This window comes from Macrobrachium nipponense, chromosome 23, assembly GCF_015104395.2.
Source record: "Macrobrachium nipponense isolate FS-2020 chromosome 23, ASM1510439v2, whole genome shotgun sequence".
Classification (NCBI taxonomy): domain Eukaryota; kingdom Metazoa; phylum Arthropoda; class Malacostraca; order Decapoda; family Palaemonidae; genus Macrobrachium; species Macrobrachium nipponense.
This window is the reverse complement of record NC_061090.1, coordinates 75,712,379-75,736,770: the sequence shown is the minus strand read 5'-3', so window position 1 is coordinate 75,736,770 and position 24,392 is coordinate 75,712,379. Positions and strand designations below refer to the sequence as shown.

Here is a 24,392-nt window from a genome sequence, read left to right as displayed (position 1 = left end):
CATTTTGTCTGTGCCAATGTTTAGGCATTTTTATGTATATTTTTTTATTACATTGATATTGCTTTTTGTATAAACATATTAATTAAGATAGTGTAGAATAAGAAAGGATGAAAGAATTCATATCCTACAGATTACAAGCATGAAACATAAAAGGGAAAAAAATTATTCTTTCATATGCCATTCCCTGAAACATAGAGTCAGCACAGCAACGAATGATTTCTTTTTATTTACAAATTTTATTTCTGGGCTCAGCTGTGTCGCTCCGTGAAATATGTCTCCTTTCAGAGGTTTCTGACATGTCCAGTTTAGCAGTTCTCTGGTACTATAGCAATATTTTACTAGAAATAGTGCTAAAGGAGACATATTTCACTGGGCGACACGGCTTCCTCGCCCAGAAATCGATTTTTCCTACGTCAAAATCCCTTTTTTTTTTTTTTTACCACTTTAGTGCAAGTGATATTGTAAGCAAACTTTTTATATATTCATATACTATAAGTAAACTGGCTGACAGATCTTTTCTTTACTGTTACAATGCACTTTATAACTTTGTCATCAAAAACGCTTCTAAATAAACTCCAAGGGGTTTCCCTCATCCTGAACAATAGGTTTCACAGTGTTGGGTGATTGTAAAGTAAAGGGACTCCTCTTCTTATTGATTACTGTCCTGTCACTTGGCAGCGTGATGCTCGAATCTGAATTATGATATTTTTTCAGAATCAGATAAGTCTTATTCAGTCTATGTTTGACGCTTCTGAGCTACTACTCTGAGTCTCAAAGTCATCATCAGGTCTACATCAAGTAGTGATAAATCTCTTCTGGCAAAAGATTTTTCTTTCACATTGGAATGCTCATTATGGGGGATAAATTGATCAAAATAAAAAGAAATCAGTTATTTATGAGTGAATGCCTAAAGCGTAGCAGGAGGCAACAGATAGAAGTCCTCTATCAGACTGTCTTCCCGTGACATAAAAGTTGCCATTTACCCCTAATTTAGCTTTTATGTTACTAAATGATGTTCCTACAATTAGTATGAGTAAAGTGTATTTCTGAGCTTGTTCAGTGCGGCACCACTTCTTCTTTATTTGAGTGCTGACTTCACTTGCCAGTGCAAGGATGTAAGCTATCTTTAGCTGTAGGTAGGGATTCAAATAATATATTTTATTGTGATAATTTATATTTTTCAGCTCTGAATTTAGATGAACCCCTTCCTGGCAATTTCTCCAGTAAAAGTCTAGACAGAGTAATAGAAAGTGCTGACAAAGCTGAGGAACCAGTAAGTTTCATTGCCGTTTTGAAAAAGTTATGCATATCACAAGAGTTTGCTCCTCTTGAAAAATTGTGATGTTTGGACATTTATTTTCTTTTATTTTTATGTAATATTTTTACTGATATATTTAGTAATTCTTTTTATAGTTTGCTGCTGTTGAGTGTGAATGAGTCCAAAGTCAAACTAGTATAATGCATTTGCTCACATTGTAGTAAAAGTTATGGACTTTCATGCTTTGTAGTAAAAGTTCATGATTTAGGTTAACTCCATTTTATTAAGTAAAATTTGATGATTTTTAAAATATAGATCTCTACCAAATCCAAGTGAAATAAAGGCAGTTAGATCAGAAGAAAATATCCTTACTATATGGGCAACAATTACCCATGGGTGTCTTTTCATTAGGGTACTCCAACCATTAGGGACTAGAAAAACACACTTCTTTGCCACGGTTATCCCTACACTATGGGGTTGGTTGCCTGGTGCGCCTTTCCTTACATCATCAGGCATGGTTTATTATTTGGCAAAGGGGTTTTTACAACCACATGCCCTTGCTGTCATCAACCACAGTTATTGGCAGTGGGCTCGCCTTTTGACTAAAAAGCCAGCAGTTTTCACAGTTATTGGCGGTGGGCCTAGCCTTTTAATAAAAAGTAAGACTGCAAGGCAGCAGTATCCACAGTTATTGGCAGTGTGCCTAGCCTTTTACTAAAAAAGTAAGACTGCAAGGCAGCAGCTGTCCTTTTAGTTGCTTTTTATGACACACAGGACCTGTGATGGTAGTGTTCTTACTCCCCTGCCACAGGGTGGTGACTTTAGAGAAACTACTACCTTAAAAATGAACCTAATGATGGAGGCAGAAATTCATGGCAAGTCTAAGCATGCAAAATGTTGATTGCCAAAATGAATCGGTAGAAACAGTCAAATACCATGCAAGCGCAAAAGGCAACAAAACTGATGGAGAAAAGTATACTATGCACCTGGGAGGATTGAAGTACTACAAATAAGCAACGATCACTGAAATGTGTTCATAGAACAGACTGAAATGGTTTGGGCATAATAAAAAGAAAAGGATGCGAGTAATCAGTTGGAGAAGTGGTAGGAGTTCCACCACTGAGAAGTTTTATTAGAGAAATGGATAAATGATGATCAGCAAGAAAGCCCAGTTGAAAAGTGGCTAATTAGTGAAGAGACTCAGAACATGCAAACAAATATAAATCTCCTTAAGAGTTCCTGTGCTTTTGAGAATACTAACATACAAATAAATAGAAATCTACTTGAGTTCTTGTGCTCTTGAGAATACTATATATTGATAGAATTTTTAGGGTGAGACGTTATCATGGATTATGGGTTTTGTTTGCTTACCACCACCATTTCCATTTTCCTCCATTCTCTTATGCTGAAACACAGTTCAGATGTTTAGCTTTTGTACATTACTTGAATGTGTAGGTAGATATTGAACATTTGCCCTCAGTCTTGTAATTAATAGTGATGTGAAGAGATAATAGTACAAAACTCTTAATTATAAGTTGAAGGTTATGTTTTTCTTATCTAGAATGAAGGTAAGTATAACTGAAATAGACATGGCCCTGTATTCACTTTTCAACTTTCAGAGTGAGATTTTGCTTGGAAAAGATGTGTTGGAAATGATTGCTGAAAATGAAACTAGTGATGGGGAGGATGATGCTACAGAGATGAAGCCTGACAAAACTAAGAGAGGTAAAGGAATTTTGATTTTTCTCTGTAGTTTTAGTATGAGAGTTTTGAATGGTTTAAATTTGTCACATTTTCAGTTAAAAGTAATCATTAGTCATGGAGCAAAGTTTCTTCACCAAGACCATATTGAATTTAAAGGATTTTGAAAAAGTTTTTGTCATTTGGTTATGAATATTATTTTCTAGAGGTAGTGAAACTCAGCCTTAAAAAGGGATACTTTGTTCATGCCAAATTAGTTAATTTGCAAAACATTTTTTTAGAAGTGGATGTTCCATTTTCACACATGAAACTTAAAGGAAGAAGAAAGTGTGCATGCATTGAACTATCTTTTTTTTTCCCTGCCATATGAGATATAAGTAAAAAATTCCATGAGGGAAAACCTTTTTTATTTTTTCAAATTTGCATATGGCATGTATTTCAGTTAATATGCAGTTATATTCGGTTCATATGCAGAACAAACCTGGGCCTTAACGCATGGATAATTCTTCAAGTGCCAGCTGGAAACCAGTAAAAATAAAACAAACAAGGAATGGTGCCAAGGAGGTAGGCAGATAGGCCTCGATGGCAACTGTCATCCTCCATTGCGTGTGATTCGAAGGAATAATGCATTAGTTTCTTTTTTACTGCCCTTGAAGGAAGACATGCATTGCTCGTCTCTCCGAAGTTGGTGTTTTCCTTTCTTTGCTCGTGAATTTTGTTTGCGTGCGCTTTTGTTTGATTCTGTGTTTTTGTGTGATTAGTGCTGTCTGTGTGATCATGCAGCCCCAGCAATCATCTCACCTCCCAGTATTATCCAGTCCTTCCAAGCATCAGAGGAAATGCCCTGACTTTGATGGCTATCCTTGCTCCCATTTTTTGGCATCACTTGAGACCGATACTCACACTATATATAGCCAATGTAAAGCTAATGTTTGTAATATTAGCAATCCTTGCCCTGAATGTCATTCTTGGCTAACCAAGCAGTGGAAGGTCTTTGCCAAGGAGAAGCAGCGCAAGAGAAAGTTAGAGACTCCGTTGTGGAGTGGGTTCCTTCACTTTGTATTTGGCCCATTTAACCAAAACTATTTTGGTAAATGTGCTGCGAAAGAGAAGGAATGCCTCTCTTGCCTGAGTCGCTAGGTCCATCAGTCAGGAGAAATGATGACGTCCTCAACACTTCGTCCCTTTTTCCTGGAGATCAGTTTGACTTAGCCATAGATAGGCAGTGAGCTAATGATTATGACTGACTGCCGTCAAGCTGTTTCTGAACCTTTGAATCCTCCTCGTCTTAGTACCTTAAAGGCCAGAGCCTTGGATCTTCTCAAGAATACTACTATTGCCTTGTCAGCCAGCTAGCTCGGCCAGGCTCCTGATGCAGCAGCCAACAGGAATTCCCACCAACTTTCCTTTCAGTTCTGTTTCTTAAGTCTCCACAAGAAGCTCTAGAGGTAAGCTAAACGATGTTAGGCCCCCCCCCCCCCCCCCCAAGTTGTCACCAGTTGGGGTGCCTGGCGAGCCATTGAGCTAAGTGGCAGGTCTTCAGGGCGGAAGAGTAGTAGTAGTAGTCATCATCTTTTGTCGATTAGGTTTAAGATCCAACTTGTATTGCATTTTGTATAAGATATTCAATATGGCAAATAGTATACCACATTTTTACATGAATCCCCATTTTGGCATTTCTGGGTTTGACCTGTGTCTGCTGGTGAAAGTACCTGTAGCTCACCTTTCTAAGTATAAATAGATCCTAAATATACCAGAGAAAAAAGCTATCATGAAATGCTGAAGTTATTACCCTCAGCTCGATCACCCAAGGGCGTCGGTATAAGCACTGGGGCAAGTGGAAGCCACTACCACAGGACTTCTGCCAATTAGAAGATTCCTTTCAAAGTCTCTCCCATGGCGAGAGCCATTACAAAGACTACCCCTTCCACCTTCCACTCACTACTACTACTACTACCCACGCCCGGCATCTTCATTCCTGTAATTAGCTCCTTTGTGTACGCACGTGTCTTCTCTGCTCCCTTTGTCCTTTCTTTTGTCGAAGCTATGTCTGCTGCAGAGCTCCCTGCTTCTTCATCCAAGATAGACTGTTGCCAGGCGGAAGGGTGCTCCGCTATCCTTATCAAGCCCTACGGACATGTAGTCTGTAGGTCGCATGCCAACTGCGCCGTCCAACTCGAGGACTACATGGTCTGGCACCCCGACGCTTGTACGGTGTGTTATGAGATGGTGTCCATCATCTCTGACGAGATGGCTAGCTTGGCCCTCTGGCAGGAAACTAAAGCGTCCCTCAAGTGTTAGGTCGGGGATTTTGGCAGGAACGCCTCGGCCGGACAACCCTACGTCTTATCTGAGGAACTGTGCTCCCTTTTATACCCGGGAGCCATGGTTACGATGGCCATTCCTGAGGAAATTGCAAACCCGATCATTGAGAACATACTGCTGGAGACGTTGTCCCTCCCGGAGGACCAAGATTGCGACCTAATGGCGGAAGAGGTGGCGGCCATCAGCCTCCACCACGAACCAATGGTCACCGAGGAGGAGGTAGTTAGGGAGGTAAGTGAGGCAGGTAGTCTCCCCTTTAGCCCCACTCCTTCTTCCTCTTCTTTCCAGGGTTGTACTAAGTCCGCCCCCTCTTGGGATAGATCGGCTTTGGTCATTCCCAAAGTCAAAGTAGTAAAGCTGAGATCCCTTCCAAAGGGATCCAAACCTGCTCCGGCAGGTGTGGCTAAGTCGTCCTCAGCCCCTAAGCCGTCAACCTTTACTGCTAAGCCGCCCTCTCTCAAAGCTTCTCCCTCTCCCAAGGGGTTGAGAGCCAAGTCCTCCAGAACCAAGCCGACGGAGTCCGGCTTTGATCAGGAGGCGTTTGCTAACCTTCTAATGCTTAAGGATAGAGAAATAGTAGATGATAAGCTTGAGTTGATGTCCACCCGACTCGCTGCGGGCCTAGAGACCTCGGGACAAACAATATTGTCCCTGACCGAGAGGATCAGAGCCCAGGAGGAATTGGTGACTGGAATCCTGCAGTCCGGGACCACGGGCACAGACCGTAACAGTTCTGGACGCGTCAAATCTGCCGCCATTTGATAACAACAACCCGTGGCGGCTAGCGTTGCATGCCCCATTTTCAGATGGGAAACTGACGATCGAAGGTTGCAGAACCTGAACGGTAGAAGACTTCGAGTTCTTCCCGGAGGGCCTCCAGTTTCCGTTTCTGGGATATGCTAGACTAGCAGAAGACGCGCTAGTCAGGGTAGACAAGGTCCCGAAAGAGACCGTGATCTACCCTAGGGACCAGGCCCAAGCTGTATGGGTTCGCACCCTTACAGAGTGGGAATGCGTGAACACCAAGTTGACGCCCCATAAAGGTAGCTTCACTATGTTTGTGACCCCGGAAGGAGTTCCGTCGCCTTGTACATCTAAAGTGGCGGAGCTGACTATGCAAGCAGCAGTGAAGGATAAACCCTTGCCAATTTTAAAAGAGACTGAGGCTAGCTCCTTACTCTTCCCCACAGATGTGGAGTTTTGGAATGATGCTCCGGCTACGTTTACGGTGGGTAAACTCGACCCGGAGTGCGCCTCCACCCTGTTTGCAGAGAAGGTACCCAGGATTCCGGACCACTTGGTCAAGGCGGAATTCGAGGCGAGATGTAGATTGGGCAGGTCGATCAACTCAGTCACCTCGGCGGAGTTGATCGCTACGACCTTCACTGATGAACCTCTGTTCTGGGTCCACACAAAGTCTCTTACAGACCTTCTAGGCAGACCTGTATGATTTCATTGTGGCGAAACGAGCCTGTAGGAAGCACGTCCTTGCGAATGCTTCCATAAGGCACGAACCAAACAAGCTGATAAAGTCTTCAATCTGGGGCGACAACCTATTCCCTAAAGACGAGGTCAACAACGTCTTCCATGAGGCGGCCAGAGCCAACCAGAGTCTTTGGGTCCGTTGGGGACTTCCTTTCAAAAGGAAGTTTGATACCCCTGGACCCGAGTCCAGACCTAGGAAGAGGCCAAGGAAATTCCATCCTTACCAGCCCTCTCATCTTCAGGCGGTTGTTCAAGCGGTCCCCGGTCTCCCAGGTCGGTAAGCCTTCAACATCCAAGGCTCAACCGCAGCAGCAGTATGTGCTGGTTCAAACTCCGTCTGCTCAGCAACCCTCATCCTCAACAACCTTGGTGGCTTCCCCAGCCTTCAACCCCTCCTATGAGTCGCGAGGAGCATTTCGCGGCTACAGTAGGCATGCCGGAAGTAGCAGAGCCAGAGGTGGTTCTCGGCAGCGAGGTGGGTCTAGAGGCAGGGGCTTCAGAGGAGGCAGAGGAAGCAGACCTCCAGCCAACCAGTGAGAGTCTGCAGGTGGGAGGGAGATTATATCTCTTCCGGGACCATTGGACCTTCAGTCCGTGGGCCCACAGCATTGTATCGAAAGGTCTAGGGTGGAAATGGGAGAAAGGGCCTACTCCACCAGTCAGTTTTCACCAGACTCTGACGACGGACCTTCTAGACTATGCCAATGATCTCCTACGGAAGAAGGCAATAAGGAAAGTCAAACGCCTAAAGTTTCAAGGATGTCTGTTCAGTGTGCCAAAAAAGGACTCGGACAAAAGAAGAGTGATTCTGGACTTGTCCCGTCTCAACTCATACATTCAATGCGACAGATTCTGCATGCTGACCATCTCGCAGGTGCGGACCTTACTTCCCCGTGGGGCTGTCACCACCTCTATAGATCATACAGACGCTTACTATCATGTGCCTATAGCAAGAAATTTCTCTCCATACCTAGGCTTCAAACTAGGAAAGCAGGCTTACTCATTCAGAGTCATGCCATTCGGGCTCAACATAGCGCCCAGAATATTCACCAAATTAGGAGAGACGATAGTTCAAGTGGTAAGAACTTGAGGGGTAATGTTAGTAGCTTACCTAGACGACTGGCTCATTTTGGCAGCCAGCGACGACGAGTGTCTCAAAGCAACAGCCAAAGTGATAGAATTCCTGGAATTTCTGGGTTTCCAGATAAACAAGGAAAAATCTCTGCTCGTTCCGACTTCCTGCTTTCAATGGCTGGGAATCCAATGGGACCTAAACACGCACAAACTATCTCTCCCATCTAAGAAGGTCAGAGAGATAGCGAAGGCTACGAGACAGTTCCTCAGGAACAAAAAGGCTTTTCGTCGTACCCAAGTGAGAATTCTAGGTTCGCTACAGTTTGCCTCAATAACGGACGTCCTGTTGAAAGCCAGACTGAAGGATATCAATCGAGTCTGGCGAAAGAGAGCCAACGTCAAATTCAGGGACAAGATCTCTATAATTACACCGATATTAACGAAAAGGCTCCGTCCATTGACGGAACGCTGGAACCTATCCAAATCAGTACCACTGCAATTCCCTCCGCCGTCTCTAACAATCCACACAGTTGGGGAGGTTACTCACAATACAAGAGTTTTCAAGGAACGTGGTCGGAGATGTTCCACCAGTTCCACATCAATGTTGAAGAAGCAATGGCCATTTTCCTGACTTTAAAACGCCTGGCTCCAGCCAGAAACGTTCATATAAGGTTAGTCTCGGACAGCTCAGTAGTAGTCCATTGCATAAACAGAGGAGGCTCCAGGTCGAGCAAAATAAATCACGTAATGACTGCGATTTTCTCGTTAGCAACGAAAAATCGTTGGCACCTGTCAGCCACCCACCTGGCAGGAGTAAGGAATGTCATCGCAGACTCACTATCCAGGACAACTCCGCTGGAGTCAGAGTGGTCCCTGGACATGAAGTCATTCCGCTGGATTTGCAATCAAATCCCGGGCCTTCAAGTAGAACTATTCGCCACAGAATCCAATCACAAACTCCCATGTTACGTGGCTCCCAACCTGGACCCTCTAGCTCACACCACATATGCGATGTCCATTGACTGGAATGGTTGGCAGAAGATTTACCTGTTTCCGCCAGTGAATCCTCTGATAAAAGTCCTGCACAAACTAAGATCTTTCACGGGACAGGTAGCGTTGGTTGCACCCAACTAGCCGAAGAGCAACTGGTTTCCTCTTCTGCTAGAATTGAATCTCCGGCCCAGACGGATCCCCCGTCCAGAACTGACGCAAGTAGTACAAACTCGGACTGTGTCAGCTTTCTCAAGAATTCTGAGTGCCCTAACTATATGGACTCCATAAAGTTTGCGGCCCAAAAGGATGCCAGTATTGATCCACTAAACATCTTATTCATAGAATCAGATAAAAGAGAGTCAACACTCAGACAGTATGATTCAGCGGTGAAGAAATTGGCCATCTTCCTAAAAGAATCTGGTGCCCAAAACATTACTACGAATCTGGCGATTTCGTTCTTTAGAACTCTATTCGAGAAAGGCCTAGCTGCTAGTACCATTACTACAATCAAATCTGCCTTAAGGAAGATTTTTCAGCTTGGCTTTAGTATTGATTTGTCGGATTCGTCCTTCTCTTCAATCCTGCGAGCATGTGCCCGTCTGAGACCAGTAGACCGCCCTCATACAGTCTCCTGGTTTTTAAATGATGTACTTAAATTAGCCTCAGACACTGATAATGATTCATGCTCATATATAACCGTTCTCAGGAAAACTTTATTTTTAATGAGCCTGGCGTCAGGCGCCAGAATATCTGAACTCTCGGCTCTCTCTAGAGACCCAAACCACGTCGAATTCCTCCCGTCGGGTGAAGTACTACTATCCCCAGATCGGAAATTCTTGGCTAAGAATGAGGACCCACAAAACAGGTGGGCTCCGTGGAAAATTATTTCTCTTACACAAGACACATCATTGTGTCCTGTCGTCACCCTTAAATCCTACCTGGCCAGGACTTCCAAAAAGTCTTCAGGGCCCCTCTTTATTAGAGAGAAAGGTGGTACAATTTCCCTGAAAGGTATTAGACAACAAATCCTCTATTTTATTAAACAAGCCAATCCGGATTCAGTTCCGCACGTCCATGATATCCGAGCAGTGGCTACCTCGATTAACTATTTTCACAATATGAATTTCGAGGACCTGAAGAAATAAACGGGTTGGAAATCTCTGGCAGTATTTAAACGCCACTATCTCAAGAACCTAGAGGCCTTTAAATCTCAACAGTGGCTGCAGGGAGCATAGTCTCCCCAGAATGACCGAGCCCTAAAACTCTATTCTATTGCCCTTCTGTCAGTCCTTTTCTCCCTTGATACTCTCTCCTTCCTACCTGCCTCGCTCGTATCCCCTACCAATCCTCCCTCCTCCGGTGCCGGGCTGGTTTGTTTACCATTCCGTCGCCGGACTTGTATATAACTTTGGGACCATCTTGTGTATCACTTACATGTTTTGTACATACTCCTATGTATATTTCATATTGCTTCAGATACCATTCCAGTGTTTTGTTTCTTTATTACTAGTTATTAGGTCCTAGTTTAAGTCCTAGTTTTAATTAGTCAGATAAGTTGTCCGTTTTTTATTACGGCTCATTAAATTTATTCTTTAGTGAACTTCAAGTTTCATTATCCCTTTGATGCATTTTGCTTGGTATCTTTCAAGCTTGTATGGCAATTCTCTGATACTTTTTCACCGGCAGACACAGGTCAAACCCTGAAAAGAGATTTTGACGAAGGAAAAATCTATTTCTGGGGAAAGACCTGTGTCGCCCGGTGAACTCGTCCCTCTTTCTTTTCCTGATCCTCCACCCTTTAGCCAGTCCAAGCTTGGGTGTCTATTCCAGGAATGAAGATGCCGGGCGTGGGTAGTAGTAGTAGTTGCGAGCGGAAGGTGGAAGGGGTAGTCTTTGTAAAGGCTCTCGCCATGGGAGGGACTTTGAAAGGAATCTTCTAATTGGCAGAAGTCCTATGGTAGTGGCTTCCACTCACCCCAGTGCTTATACCGACGCCCTTGGGTGATCGAGCTGAGGGTAGTAACTTCAGCATTCCATGTTAGCTTTTTTCTCTGGTACAGTAATACCTTGGGTTACGAATTTAATCCGTTCCAGAACCTGCTTCGTAACCTAAAAAATTCGTAACCTAAATGGATTTTCCCATAAGAATGTTATAAAAAGCAAATAATGCGTTCCACCCGACCATGAATGACCATTTCAATTCATATTTTTCCATTTATTTTTGTTCACTAAGGTTGAAAATTTGTGTAGGAATTACATAAAATTATAAAATAGAAGAATGAAATTAAATATAAACACTAGATTTAATATGCATGCATAGTAAAACCTGAACTTTACCTTTGGCGAGTGTGGCTGCTGGCTTGACGGAGACGGGAGGAGGGGAAGGGTGAGGAGGAGAGGGTTAGGGCTTGGGGGGGAAATCTCCCTCCGTGAACACTTCTGGAAGACTTTCTGGTTCTTTCTCTAGAGAGCACCGTTCACTACGATCGCTAATTTTACGCTTACGCGACACTGTGTCGTCTTTCACAATTTTGAAAAAATATTTTTCTATGGAGGCTTGCTTTTGCCTGTTCTTTAAAATTTTATAGAAATGACCCACCCCATTATCGATAAACAAATTTGTTGCACTCTTACGAGCCTTTTCGCAAATGATGCTCTCACTTACGGAATCTCCTGCCTGCTGCTTCTCGTTTATCCAAACCATGAGCAAATTTTCTACATCGTCGAGAATATAAGGCCGTTGTTTCGTCAATACTGTGACACCTTTTGATGCTTTACTGGCTTTAATTTCTTCCTTTTTCTTCAAAATAGTGCAGATCGTTGATTGCGACCGCTTGAAGAATGCTGCAATGTCTTTCACGCGCTCGCCTTTATCATGCATTTGGATAATTTCCTTCTTCATTTTGACTGTAATCATCATCTTCTTTCTTATGCTTTCCTTCTTGCTGCTTGCCTTCGTCATCTTGGGAGCCATTGTCTTTAGTATTTGGGTAATAGTAATGTATAAGCACTATCACGGAAACACAACACATGCGCAAATCACTAAGCAAATTTGAGAGCGTATCACGGACAGATGCGTTCAATCTTACCGCCAGCGAGATAGTGAAAGAGTTATGGTTTAAAAAGGGTCAAGGGATGCGTGGGAGGAAGTCACGTGACCCTCGTTAAGTTTTGGCCAAAAAAAATGCGTTCGCAGATCCCATGCTCATCCGGTGTCCGATGTAAACAAAGCAGGCGTTAAGTTTTGGCCGAAAAAAATGCGTTCGCAGATCCCACGCTCATCCGATGTCCGATGTAAACAAAGCAGGCGGCCTCCCATGATGGAAATTCGCGCATTCGTATTCCAAGTGAAATTCATATTCCAGAATGAGGGCGTCACTTCGTAAGTTAAAAAATTTGTATACTAATCGGTTCGTAACCCAAAGTATTACTGTATATTTAGGATCTATTTATACTTAGAAAGGTGAGCTACAGGTACTTTCACCGGGCGACACAGGTCTTCCCCCAGAAATAGATTTTTCCTTCGTCAAAATCCCTTTTTAATAACCAATTTGAGTACAGAAGAAAAGTCAGTAATAAGAACACAAGAGATAAACAAATGTACAAAATAAATGCGGATGAAATAGGCATTATTTTCAATAATAATAATAATATTTTGGTAGAAGACCCTCTTTTAGGCAGATGCTGTTAAAAAGAGTGGCAGAAGTGAGTGAGTTGATTTTATATATTGTCTTTTATATTTTTCTTACAATTCGTTTCTCAGGCTCAGTAATGTTTCTGAGTAACTGGCCAATATTCATATTAGGAATTTTCAAAATTTGTAAATGCTGAAGGTAATCTTTTATTGTATTAGAACAGGATCTCAAGTCCAGGTCAAGCAGGTTGAAGGGACTATAGCAAGAATGTCTGCGGGGTGGTGTTTATAGCAGCTTGACCTAGAGTTGGATTCTCATTGGTCAGGCTGGTCTTGGGCAAAGTCGTTGGTCTCCCATTGATGGTCGCGGAGGTTTTCTCATGCGAGCACCATAGTAGTGTACTTGGGGATAAATGTCTGAAGTTGTGTGTGTAGCAGGAGTCCTATCCTCCTGTGGGGGCTCTGATTATCTGGCATTGTCGGGGGGTCGTTTGCTGCTCTCCGGGTGGCGGTGGGAAGAAGAAATGTTTCCTGGGTGATATTTAAATTTGGTTTCTCCTCTCCTATATGGAGGGCTTCTAGGAGATGCAAATGTCGGGATCCGTTGTCTGGTCTATTATCTTGATATTAGGGATAATATTGTTTCTCTTTATTCATTTGGTATGAGCATTCCTGGCGTGCTTAAATATGGCTCCTTCTTGGGCGTGGCAGGATCCCTTGAAGATGAGTGTGGTCTACCGATACACATGCCCTGTCCGAGGATGCCTTGGCAAATACGTCTGTATGACCTCCATGCGTTTCTCCAATCGAATCTCCTGCCAGCTCTAAACCAAAGACGACCCTGGCTGGGAATTGAACTACGCCTACGGAATAATACCTGCACTGACGACGACCCCTGCTTGACCTGAACCTGAGATCCTGTTCTAATAAAATAAAAGATATTCGAGGGTGTATTCGTCTCAAGAATTTGTGTGCAAACTGTGATTGCGAGTGTGCGAGAATTCTGTAGGGTTGCTTGAACAATACCTGCATTTATGAGACAAGTGATTGGTTCCTCTATAAAAGTTAGTTTGATTAATGGTCTCTTTTTTGTCCAAAATGGATTTTAATGTGTTGCAGGAGCTAAGATAATGTTTTGTATGCCCATAGATGGGTATCCTACAATTACAACTGGATACATATCAGTGTTTTTTTACAACTATAAGGGTATCTGAAAGTGTGCGCTTACCCACCCTGTACTGAATCTGAGTTACGCCTACGACACTTAACTCATTACGTATTGGCAATTCCTGAAAGTCGTACTCCGGACTTCTCAATAGGGAAGTTCGAAAACAACAAACGGTGAGTCCATAAATCCATGATATTACGTGGACTACTGGAATAAAAAAACAAGGTAAATGGCTGATAGTATTCTAATTTTACGACATGTAAAGTAGGGCGTAATTCACCATTATTTATAATAGCTTATTGTATGAAAATCTATGGGAACCTGCTCTGATTTATTTGATACGGTCGTGTGATTCATCGGAAAATTCCTTTTTAATTCAAAAGGTGTTGGTATGAATGACCCAACATCACTCTCCTCCCCACTGGAGTCACTTGCGTGGAATTTGCTTTGCTTTCAACACTCGGAAAATTTGACTGACTGACTGTTTCGGCTAGACGGCCCAGGAACCGAGTTCCCGGAAGCCCTATTTGCTTGTTTTTACTTCTGAGCAGAGCTACTGTTTACTTGTTTCTTTTTATGATAATGTTGATTCTTCTTGTTAACATTGGCAATGTTTTGTATGTTTTTAGCGTTACTTTGGCACTGATGGCGTAAGAAACATCGAACGTAAGAATGACTTGAGCTATTATGAATTAGAATATAACGCATGCGGCAACCTGAAATCATATGACCCGCGCGTTTACTATTAAAAAAAGTGATCTCTGCTGCGTTATTATTCACTATATGTACTTGCTGTGTTTTGTACATGAACTTCCTTGCCAGATATATACTTAGCTATAGTCTCCGACGTTCCCGACAGAATTTCAAATCTTGCGGCACACGCGACAGGTAGGTCAGGTGGTCTACCTTACCCGCCGCTGGGTGGCGGGTGTATGAACCAATCTACCTCTCCAGCCAGATTTTCTCTGTCGCTTGAAGCGATAACAACTGTTGTCGTTTCCTTCCGATAGATTCTTCATTTCTCGCTTGCCTGGAGAATGATTTGGACCTTTTGGTGACGTATTCGCTCTATTTTGGCTTGGCATACGCTGATTGTGGACCGTTATTGACTTTGCGCTGGATTTCTTGTAGAATGTCTGATTTTGTTGATTCTGTTTCCAAAAACTGGTTTTGTTTAGAGTATGTTTGACTGATGGATGTAAGGTGAGGTTACCGAAAGCTGCGGTTGACCCTCACACTATCTGTGTTAAATGTAGGGGGAATGAATGTTCGTTTAGTAACCCGTGTCAAGAATGTGAGGTTTTGAACGAAGATGAATATAAGGCTCTTTCTTCTTATATTAGGAAACTTGAAAGAGATAGGGTACGTAAGGCTTCTTCCAGGAGTTCGAGCAGGTCGAGAAGGAGTGAGAACGAAACTAACATTAATGTAGTTTTAGAACCTTCCTCCCAGGTCTCAGCTCCTGCTCCCTACACCGAAGCCGTAGATTCGTCTTCGGAGGCGGCGGCCTCAAAAGCTTCCTTGTGTTCAAAGGAAGACAAGACTCTTCGAACTGATGAAGGTAAGAGTGTCAGTGATGATAAGTGCAGTGTACCCAGTGATGTGGAGGGTGCGTCTGACCGGCTCCTTAGTGCCTCCAGGCCTAGACCTCTTCCAGACTCCCAGTTCCAGTGGAGGAGGAAAGTCGAAAGCCGCAGGAGGGCTAGGGAGAGCCCCCACCGGTCAGGCGTCCCCTCGGCAGATCCTGAAGTTCGCTCCCAGGCTGCCTTGGATCGTAAGAAGAAGGATATTCTTCGTCAGTGTTTTTCGTCGTCTTCTTCTCCTTCGCCGAAGCGTGGTTGGAGCTCTAAGGAGGTGTCGCGCCCGTTGAAGAGGGCTTCAGTACTTTAGCGTCCAGCCCAGAAGACTTTTCTGATGTAGCTTCCTTGCAAGCAAAGAAGCCTAGGAGATCCTGTGATCGCCCTTCTTCTCCCGCTCCTCGCTCTGAGCTTGCTTCGGAAGAAGATCCTGTTGACTCACCGACTCGAGTGCTAGCGGGCCTACAAGCTCAGATCTCAGCCTTGGCGGACTCCTTGGCATCGAGATCCCGTAGAAGGAAGGATGTGTCTCTCCCTATTAAGAGATCGAGGCGCTTTTCGTCGGAAGATCGCTCTCCTTGTAATCGGCGATCTCCTTCTTTTGAGGATGCTTCTACACATCGTAGGATTTCACGAGAGGGGCACCACTCCCGTGGCTCTCTCTCGGAGGTGTCGAGGCGCCAATCGTCGGATAGGCGCTCAATGGATTACGAAGATATTTCCCCAGATCGGATTCCTGCCTCAGGTAGACGCTCCGCCCCGTCTGTTTCTCCTTCCTCTAGAGTTCGTGCAAGAGGAGAGAGTCGCTCAGGTCTAGGAAGGCTTATTTCGTCGTCTCCGTCTCGTCGTTCCTCTCCTCGCCTTCTCAGAGAACCTAGGGAATGCCCTTCTGAAAGTAGGCGCGCTTCTCCTTCCGACTACTGTTATCGGACTTCGGAACCCGTGACTTGTAGGCGCTCTTCACATGGAGTTCGCTCCTCGCCTGTAAGACATCAAGAGTCTAGTAGGAGCCCTGCGCCTGGTAGGCGTCCTTCTTTTAGTAGCTGTTCTCCTGGAGAAAGGCGCCTTGAACCTCGTTTGCTTCGTTCTCCTAGTAGGCGCTCTTCGTTCTCGAGGCTCCTTACTCCTGATCGGTCCCCTCTTGCCAGCGCTCGGAGCATAGCAGCCGCTCTCCGCTTCGTAGGCATCAAGAGCCTCTCAAGCGCCCTGCTCCTGACAGGCGCTCTACTCTTATCAACGTTTCTCCGCTTGGTAGGCGCCAGGATTCTCCCAAGCGCCCTGTGACTGATAGGCGCTCGGCGCCTAGTAGCCGCTCTCCTCACGATCGGCGCCAGGATATTAGTAGGCGCTCTCCCTCTCGTAAGCTCCCTGTGGATAGACGTGGTCTTTCTAGGGAAGGGAGTCCTTCCTCTTTTGCTGTTAAGAGTTTGTCTTCTTCTAGGAAGGAATGCGTGATGAGACAAGAATTTTCGGACAAGTGTCCTTCGGTTACGACTCCTCGTTCTCCTGTACGCCGCTCTCCTTTGGACTCTTCTCCTCTTTTAAGATGTTTGTCTCCAACATCGCACTGTACCCCAGCTAGGAAATCGTCTAAGGATTCTCATAAGGATCCTCATCCTCGTTCTCCTCTTCAAGAAGACCAGGAAGGCTCTGAGGAAGAAACGAATACATCGGCAGCAGTTTCTTTGTACAAGAAGCTCACAGAGCCTCTCCTTCAGGAGTTCGGGGAGTCTTTGAGCCCTACTGCTCCTCCTTCTCCACACTCGTTGTTCTCCACGGCGAAGGCAACGAAAGGATCTTCGTGTGTGAGAATGAAACCGACTCTATCTATGAAAAAAGCGCTCAAGAGTTTCGGTTCATGGATGCGAACTAAAGAGGAAGCGGGGAAAACTATGTTTGCCTTCCCTCCGTCGAAGCTTTCCGGACGGACCGGATTTTGGTATGAGACAGGAGAACCCTTGGGACTGGGCCTTCCGTCTTCAGCTGACGCAGATTTTTCGGCACTGGTAGACGCCACTAGAAGATCAGCTCTGAATTCGGCCAAAACTACGTGGGCCATGAATGAGATGGATCACATTCTAAAGGGCATTTTTAGAGCCTTGGAAGTTTTCAACTTTCTCGATTGGTCCCTTGGAGTCCTAGCCAAGAAAACTCAAGGACCAGACCCGTTTTCTCCGGAGGATTTGAATTGTGTTTTATCCTGTATGGATAAATCGGTGAGGGATGGAGCCAGCGAAATAGCTTCACTGTTTGGGGCAGGGGTCTTGAAGAAAAGATCAGTATTTTGCTCCTTTTTAACTAAGTCTGTCTCACATGCACAGAGATTGTCTTTACTATTTGCTCCTCTCTCTGCGCAGCTGTTTCCTAAACATCTTGTTCAAGACATATCGAAGGCTCTCTCTGCCAAAGCTACGCAGGACCTTCTAGCACAGTCTGCAAGGAAGCCTCGTCCTTCCTTCCAGACTAAGACGAAGAAAGCGAAGTCGACCTCTCAGGAACCCTTTTGAGGGGCTTCTACCTCTAGATCCTCTTCGTTCAGAGGTCGTAAACCAAATAGAAGAGGGAGGACTTTTGCGAAGTCAGTCAAACCTCCCAAGTAAGACTCAAGTCCTTCAGACAACTGTAGGCGCCAGGCTTTTACAGTTTGCAGAAGTCTGGGCCCAGAAAGGCGCAGATGCCTGGACCCTGTCAATTTTGAGGAAGGGCTACCTCATCCCGTTCTCTTCGAGGCCTCCCTTGACGACTACCCCGAGGGAGTTGACGGCCAGATACAGGGACCCCATCATGAATCAGGCCCTCCAACTAGCAGTAGATCAGATGCTGGAAAAGGAGGAGATCGAACTAGTGGCAGATCATCATTCGGCAGGCTTTTACAACCGCCTGTTCCTAGTTCTGAAATCCTCAGGGGGATGGAGACCGGTGTTGGACGTAAGCGCCCTGAACTTCTTCGTCGAAAAGAAGAAGTTCACGATGGAGACCACTGCTTCGGTGTTAGCAGCACTCCGTCCAGGGGACTGGATGGTGTCCTTGGACTTACAGGACGCTTACTTCCACGTACCAATCCATCCTTCCTCGAGGAAGTTTCTCAGATTCATGATGGGGGGAAGAATTTTCCAATTCAGGGCCCTGTGCTTTGGCCTCTCGACGGCCCCCCAAGTTTTTACGGCCATCATGAGAAATGTAGCACAATGGCTTCACCTAGAAGGGGTGAGGATTTCGCTCTACCTCGACGATTGGCTTATAAGAGCCAATTCCAGAGATCATTGTCTGAAGGACTTGAAGAAAACCCTGGATTTGACGTATTCCTTAGGACTCCTGGTCAATCTGCAGAAGTCAAGTCTGATTCCCGCTCAAGAGTGTGTTTATCTGGGGATCCAGATGAACTCTCTGAGTTTTCGGGCTTTTCCGTCACAGGAGAGGATAGCCCGGGGACTCGAGAAAGTAACAACCTTCTTAGGGAAAGAAGTATGCACAGTGAGGGAGTGGATGAGTCTGCTGGGGACGCTCTCCTCACTGGAGTAATTTATTTCCCTAGGAAGGTTGCACCTGAGACCGCTCCAATTCTTTCTTCATCGGAATTGGAGTCGTCCTTCTCAGGATTTGAAGTTCTCCCTGTCAATTTCTCATCAAATCAAGAAGGAACTAACATGGTGGGCGGATCCCAACAAGTTCTCGCAGGGACTGTCTCTTCAATCCCAGAACCCCAACCTAGTGTTGTTCTCCGATGTGTCGGAAACAGGTTGGGGGGCAACTCTGGGAATCAAGGAGGTGTCAGGAACCTGGGTGGGGGACCAGTTTTCCTGGCACATCAACAGGAAAGAACTAATAGCTGTGTGGCTTGCTCTGAAAGAGTTCGAGTCCGATGTGACAGGAGCAGTTGTGCAGATAAACTTGGACAACACCACGGCTCTGGCATACATCAGGAAACGGGGGGACGCATTCCTTCTCTCTGTACGAAACAGCAAGAGATCTTCTTCTGTGGACAGAAGAAAGGGGGATCAAACTTCTCACCAGATTCGTACAGGGAGAAAGGAATGTAAGGGCAGATCTCCTCAGCAGGAAAGATCAGGTCCTTCCCACAGAGTGGACTCTGCACCAAGATGTTTGCCAGAGCCTTTGGAAGTTGTGGGGCAGGCCTCACTTAGACCTGTTTGCAACTTCAAAGAAAAAAAGACTGGATCTTTATTGCTCGCCCATCTCTGATCCAGGAGCAATAGAGATAGACGCTCTCCTACTCGATTGGAAAGGACTCGACGTATACGCGTTTCCGACGTATACGCGTTTCCCCCCTTCAAGATTCTGGGGTTGACTTTAAAAAAGTTCGCAGAGTCCGATTCTGCGAGGATGACATTGATAGCTCCCTTTTGGCCAGCACAAGAATGGTTCACAGAGGTGCTGGAATGGCTGGTGGATTTTCCAAGATCGCTTCCTCTAAGGAGCGATCTACTCAGACAGCCCCACTTCGACAGGTACCACAAAAACCTCCCCGCTCTCAGTCTGACTGGCTTCAGACGGTCCAGAATCTGGTCAGAGCGAAAGGCTTTTCGTCATCAGCTGCTAAGGCAATTGCAGAGCTAGGAGGTCTTCCACCTTACGAGTGTACAGGTCGAAGTGAGATGTCTTCAGAAGATGGTGCAAGAGGAATAATGTTTCCTCTTCCAGTACCTCTGTGAATCAGATTGCAGACTTCTTTTTATTCCTAAGACAAGAATGTGGGCTCTTCGTTTCGACGATTAAAGGTTATCGTAGCATGTTGGCGAATGTCTTCAGACACAGAGGCCTTAACTTATCGGAAGATAAGGACCTGCATGACCTTATTAGGTCTTTTGATACAGTGAAAATGCAGTCTCCTAAGACACCTAGCTGGAATTTGGATGTGGTCCTTCAATTCCTTGGGTCCTCTAGATTTGAACCCCCTAATTCAGCCTCATTCAGAGACCTTACTAGGAAGACTCTGTTTTTGATGGCTCTAGCTTCCGCCAAAAGAGTGAGTGAGCTTCAGGCGATTGATGGTAAGGTGGGTTTTAAGGAGGACTCTCTCATTTGCTCTTTCCCTCCTGGGTTTCTTGCGAAGAATGAAAACCCATCAAATCCATGGCCCAAGAACTTCGAGATTCGTGGGTTATCTTCTTTGGTAGGAGAAGAACCCGAGAGAACTCTTTGCCCAGTGAGAATGGTAAAATACTACCTTAGAAGAAAAGAGCAACTGAAAGCCAACCAAGAGGTCCTGTGGTGTTCAGTAAAAGACCCTACTCGTCCATTGTCGAAGAACGCATTGTCCTTCTTCTTGAGAAGCCTCATCAAAGAAGCACACGGATCTTGCAGAGAAGAACATCTTAGGCATCTTAAAGTGAAAGCCTACGAAGTAAGAGCCATAGCAACTTCTCTTGCTTTCAACAAGAATATGTCCGTGCGGAACCTGATGGAGACAACTTTCTGGAGATGTCAGTCAGTTTTCGCGAACCACTACTTACGTGATGTGAGAATCACTTACGAAAAATGCTTTGCCTTGGGCCCGTACGTATCTACGGATTCGGTGCTGGGGCAGGGAGCTGGAACTCATCCTTTTTAGTAGTATAAATTTTTTCCCTTATGTCTTGTGTTTGTTGTTGTTGGTTGCCTTAAAGAGGATGCATGAAGGCATCTCTTTAGGTTGTAATACTAATCTTTAGTAGTTTGGTTAGGTGGTCTGATGAGTGTGGCTCCTTGCAGTAGTAGTGGTTAGGACCTGTTAAGCTAGTGGACGAGCTCCCTTTAACAGGATCCGACTTGGATTCTACCACACAAAGGGATCAGATATCCCAGTGGTAGATCCGAGAGTCTTTCAGCATCAGGTCACGTCCTAGCTGTAGCTCTCCAGGCAACGCAGACTCAGAGACAGTATCAATGAAGTCTTCTGCCTGAACAGGTAAGAACCAAGGTTATTTATATCCTACAACATCAGTTGTTTCCTATCTCTCCTTATTACTTTAGCTGTCTCTTACCCTCCACCAAGGGTGCCAATCAGCTAAGTATATATCTGGCAGGGAAGTTCATGTACAAAAATGATATTGTTAAACTACAATAAAGTTTTGTACATACTTACCTGGCAGATATATACTTAGCTATAGTCTCCGACGTTCCCGACAGAATTTCAAATCTCGCGGCACACGCGACAGGTAGGTCAGGTGGTCTACCTTACCCGCCGCTGGGTGGCGGGTGTATGAACCAATCTACCTCTCCAGCCAGATTTTCTCTTCCTCCTGTCTCCTGAGGGGAGGCTGGGTGGGCCATTAGACATATATATCTGCCAGGTAAGTATGTACAAAACTTTATTGTAGTTTAACAATATCATGTTTACTTTCATCCTTTGCTAAAACTTGAACAAACAAGGGATCTAAATCTGCACACTTAGACATGTTTCTTAATTTGTTTATATATGCCTAGTGCCATGCTGTTGGGCAATAGCTCCTCAACAAAACACCGTACTAAGGCTTGTGGTAACATAACTGTTATGAATGTTAAGTATGTTAGCCTAATGAAATCTTTTACAGACATGTTATTCCTTGCAATCCAGTTGTATTGTTTAAAGTTAAGTTGAGTCATATAGATTAAATTAAGCATATAACTCAAAGAACTCGAAGCTAAAACTGCCTCCAAGACCTTGAAAAGGAACAATTATTGACTTGACCCGAAATAATGTTACCTCTAGTTTATTGGGTGTGTGGGTGTTCCACATGTTTTTTTTTGTTTTTTCTTATCACTACGGTTCCTAGCGACCCTATCAATATATCTGTATAAATACACACGCCCACAGTGTAAACTCATATTCAATATTTAATATAATGTGTTACATACAGAATTAATAGTGTCCCCCAATATGATAAGATTAAGTACAGAAAATATGATTAAAATATTTCAGGAGAACTTCTGGAAAAAACAAAGTTGACAGAAACTCAAAGATAAAAAGCCCACAGAAGCCAAGTACCAATGATGTAGGTAGTTTCCTGTAAGAAAGTAAGATTAAGAATGTCTTGTAACTCACCCTCAGGAACAATGAATTCGACCTGCGTAAGAGGAACACACTAAGTTAACACCGAATGAATAAAAAAAGTTGTACTTGGCTGATATTTAATGGAAAGTCCGCAGTGTTTTCATGACGTCATGGCCCTTGCTTCTTCCGTCTGCAATTCCGTGCGACCCAGTGCGTTTAGTCGTGCGTTGTTTTGTTAGTAGAACGACTGTTTGCTGTTTCAATGAGCTGTTAATGATCCTCTGCGGAAGACACGTCCTGTTTGAAGTTTCTTGAAGTTCCACACTGTTGAAGATGCCCAATATACGATGTTTAAGCCTCTTGATATGATAATGTATGCTTTATTTATTTCCTTACGAAACTCGGGGATGATGTCATCTCGGTACTATTAGAAAGATACTCATGTTGCTGTCAACAGCATTGGCTGAGACACGAAGTTGCTTGTAGATTCTTTTGCTTCACCTTCATTGTTACCAAGATTTGTAAGTCTTCGTTGAAAAGTTACTAAGATTTGTAAGTCTTCGGTAGAAATGGGATTATCTTCTATCTTCTATTCGCTGCTACCACATTTTAGTGCTCACATATTATATTTACAAACAAGGCACTGGGTTTTTCTTTTCATCTGCAAAGCAGATATCGGTTGGTACATACTCTCCATTCTTGACTCAGTCTCATCGGCTGTGGTGATATTTATTAAGTTTCATTCAATTGCTTCCTTCTGATGTAGAGGTTGAGTCATTGAAACACAGAGTACAAAAATAAGATATATTCTTCTTCTTACATCATGGAGAGATATAGAGAAGGTTTTGTTAGGTCTTCAAGTGAAGAGTGCTAGTTGAAGTCTTGAGATACAATACAATTACAAAACCATAGGAGAGCAAACCTTAGCTCACCATACGAACATACACACAGATGAACATATGAGACAAAAGTCATGTAGCACGGTTTGTGGGTAGAGCGTCAACATGGTTTCTCAAGCGAAAGCATTGTTGACGTTTCACACAACAAAGGATGTGATGACTACAGGTGTCTAAAAATCAGGACGCTGATACAAGCAACGTCAAGGCTTTGTCAACACTCCATTAACAATGTTTATCACACTCCTGCAAGTTCCTATATGACCCCTTGGGTCATTGGTTTAATTTACAACATAGTTTTTATTTTTTATGTATGGAATGTCACATACATTCCTCACATATATGTAAACACTTACACATGCACAAGTTGACAAGTTGTTCAGGTGTTGCCTAACTTGAGGGATGAAGCTCTGAATGAACCAGTTAGATGTAAGGACTTTGGTGATCCAGGCCTTGTGGTTGTGCATTCAAAACACAGGAAGCAATCCTTTGTTTTTATTCTTGAGGGCCCTGGGGTTTGCAGCCTTGTAAATGAGGCCTGGTTTGAGCATCAAGCCAGCCGCATTTCTACACAATAAGGGTAACCCTAGCCTTCTGGGCCTTGAATCCAGAGGCTTTGGCTTCATCCTTCATGAGGTATGCCTGGGATGGCATCTTCTTCCAGAACAGGCCTGTCTCATCCATATAAAACATTTGTTCTGGATGGTAGCCCTTCTCGATGATTTTCTTGAAGGTATCAGGATATTTCGCAGCCGCTTCCATATCAGCAGATGCCGATTCCCCATGCAGAGAAACAATCTTCAGCTGGAACTGCCTCAGAAAGCAGTGGAACCACCCCTTGCTGGCCCAAAAACCTTGAGGAGCTGATGATGATTCTGCTTGTGATTCATCTTCCTCTCCTCTTCTTCTTCTATTACTGGTTCTTCAAAGCCTAAGAATTCTAATTCCCCTGCATCATCGCCTTCTTGTGCCTGTACATCGCTGCCTTCCTGTGCCTGCATGTCATTGCCTTCTTGTTCTTGTACGTTGCCATATTCCTGTGCCTGTACGTCATCACCTTCCATAACAGTAGAAAACTTCTGGTGCAATTGTTGCCCTTTTTCGTGAATAATGTTAAGAGTCGTGGGGCATGTTCTTCTTACGGCAGTCCTTTATCCAAAATGCCAGTGCAGATTCCATCTTAACGATTGTCTTATCCTGCATTGTCAAAACTGGTTTTGCATGAAAATATGCTTAGTACATACAGGTAGTTGTCGACTTACGACCACAATTGGTTGCGACCAACTGGTCATAAATCGATTGGGACGT

The 24,392-nt window shown here is 44.4% G+C and overlaps 1 protein-coding gene across 1 annotated transcript in view; it reads left to right on the top strand.

Moving 5' to 3' along the window:
* LOC135201637 (PC-esterase domain-containing protein 1A-like) overlaps positions 1–24,392 on the top strand; it is a 197,919-nt gene that overhangs the window by 143,134 nt on the left and 30,393 nt on the right. The window contains exons 8-9 of the mRNA XM_064230724.1: positions 1,185–1,273; positions 2,878–2,983. Of these exons, the coding sequence (XP_064086794.1) occupies positions 1,185–1,273; positions 2,878–2,983 (195 nt within the window). The remainder of the gene's footprint in view (positions 1–1,184; positions 1,274–2,877; positions 2,984–24,392) is intronic.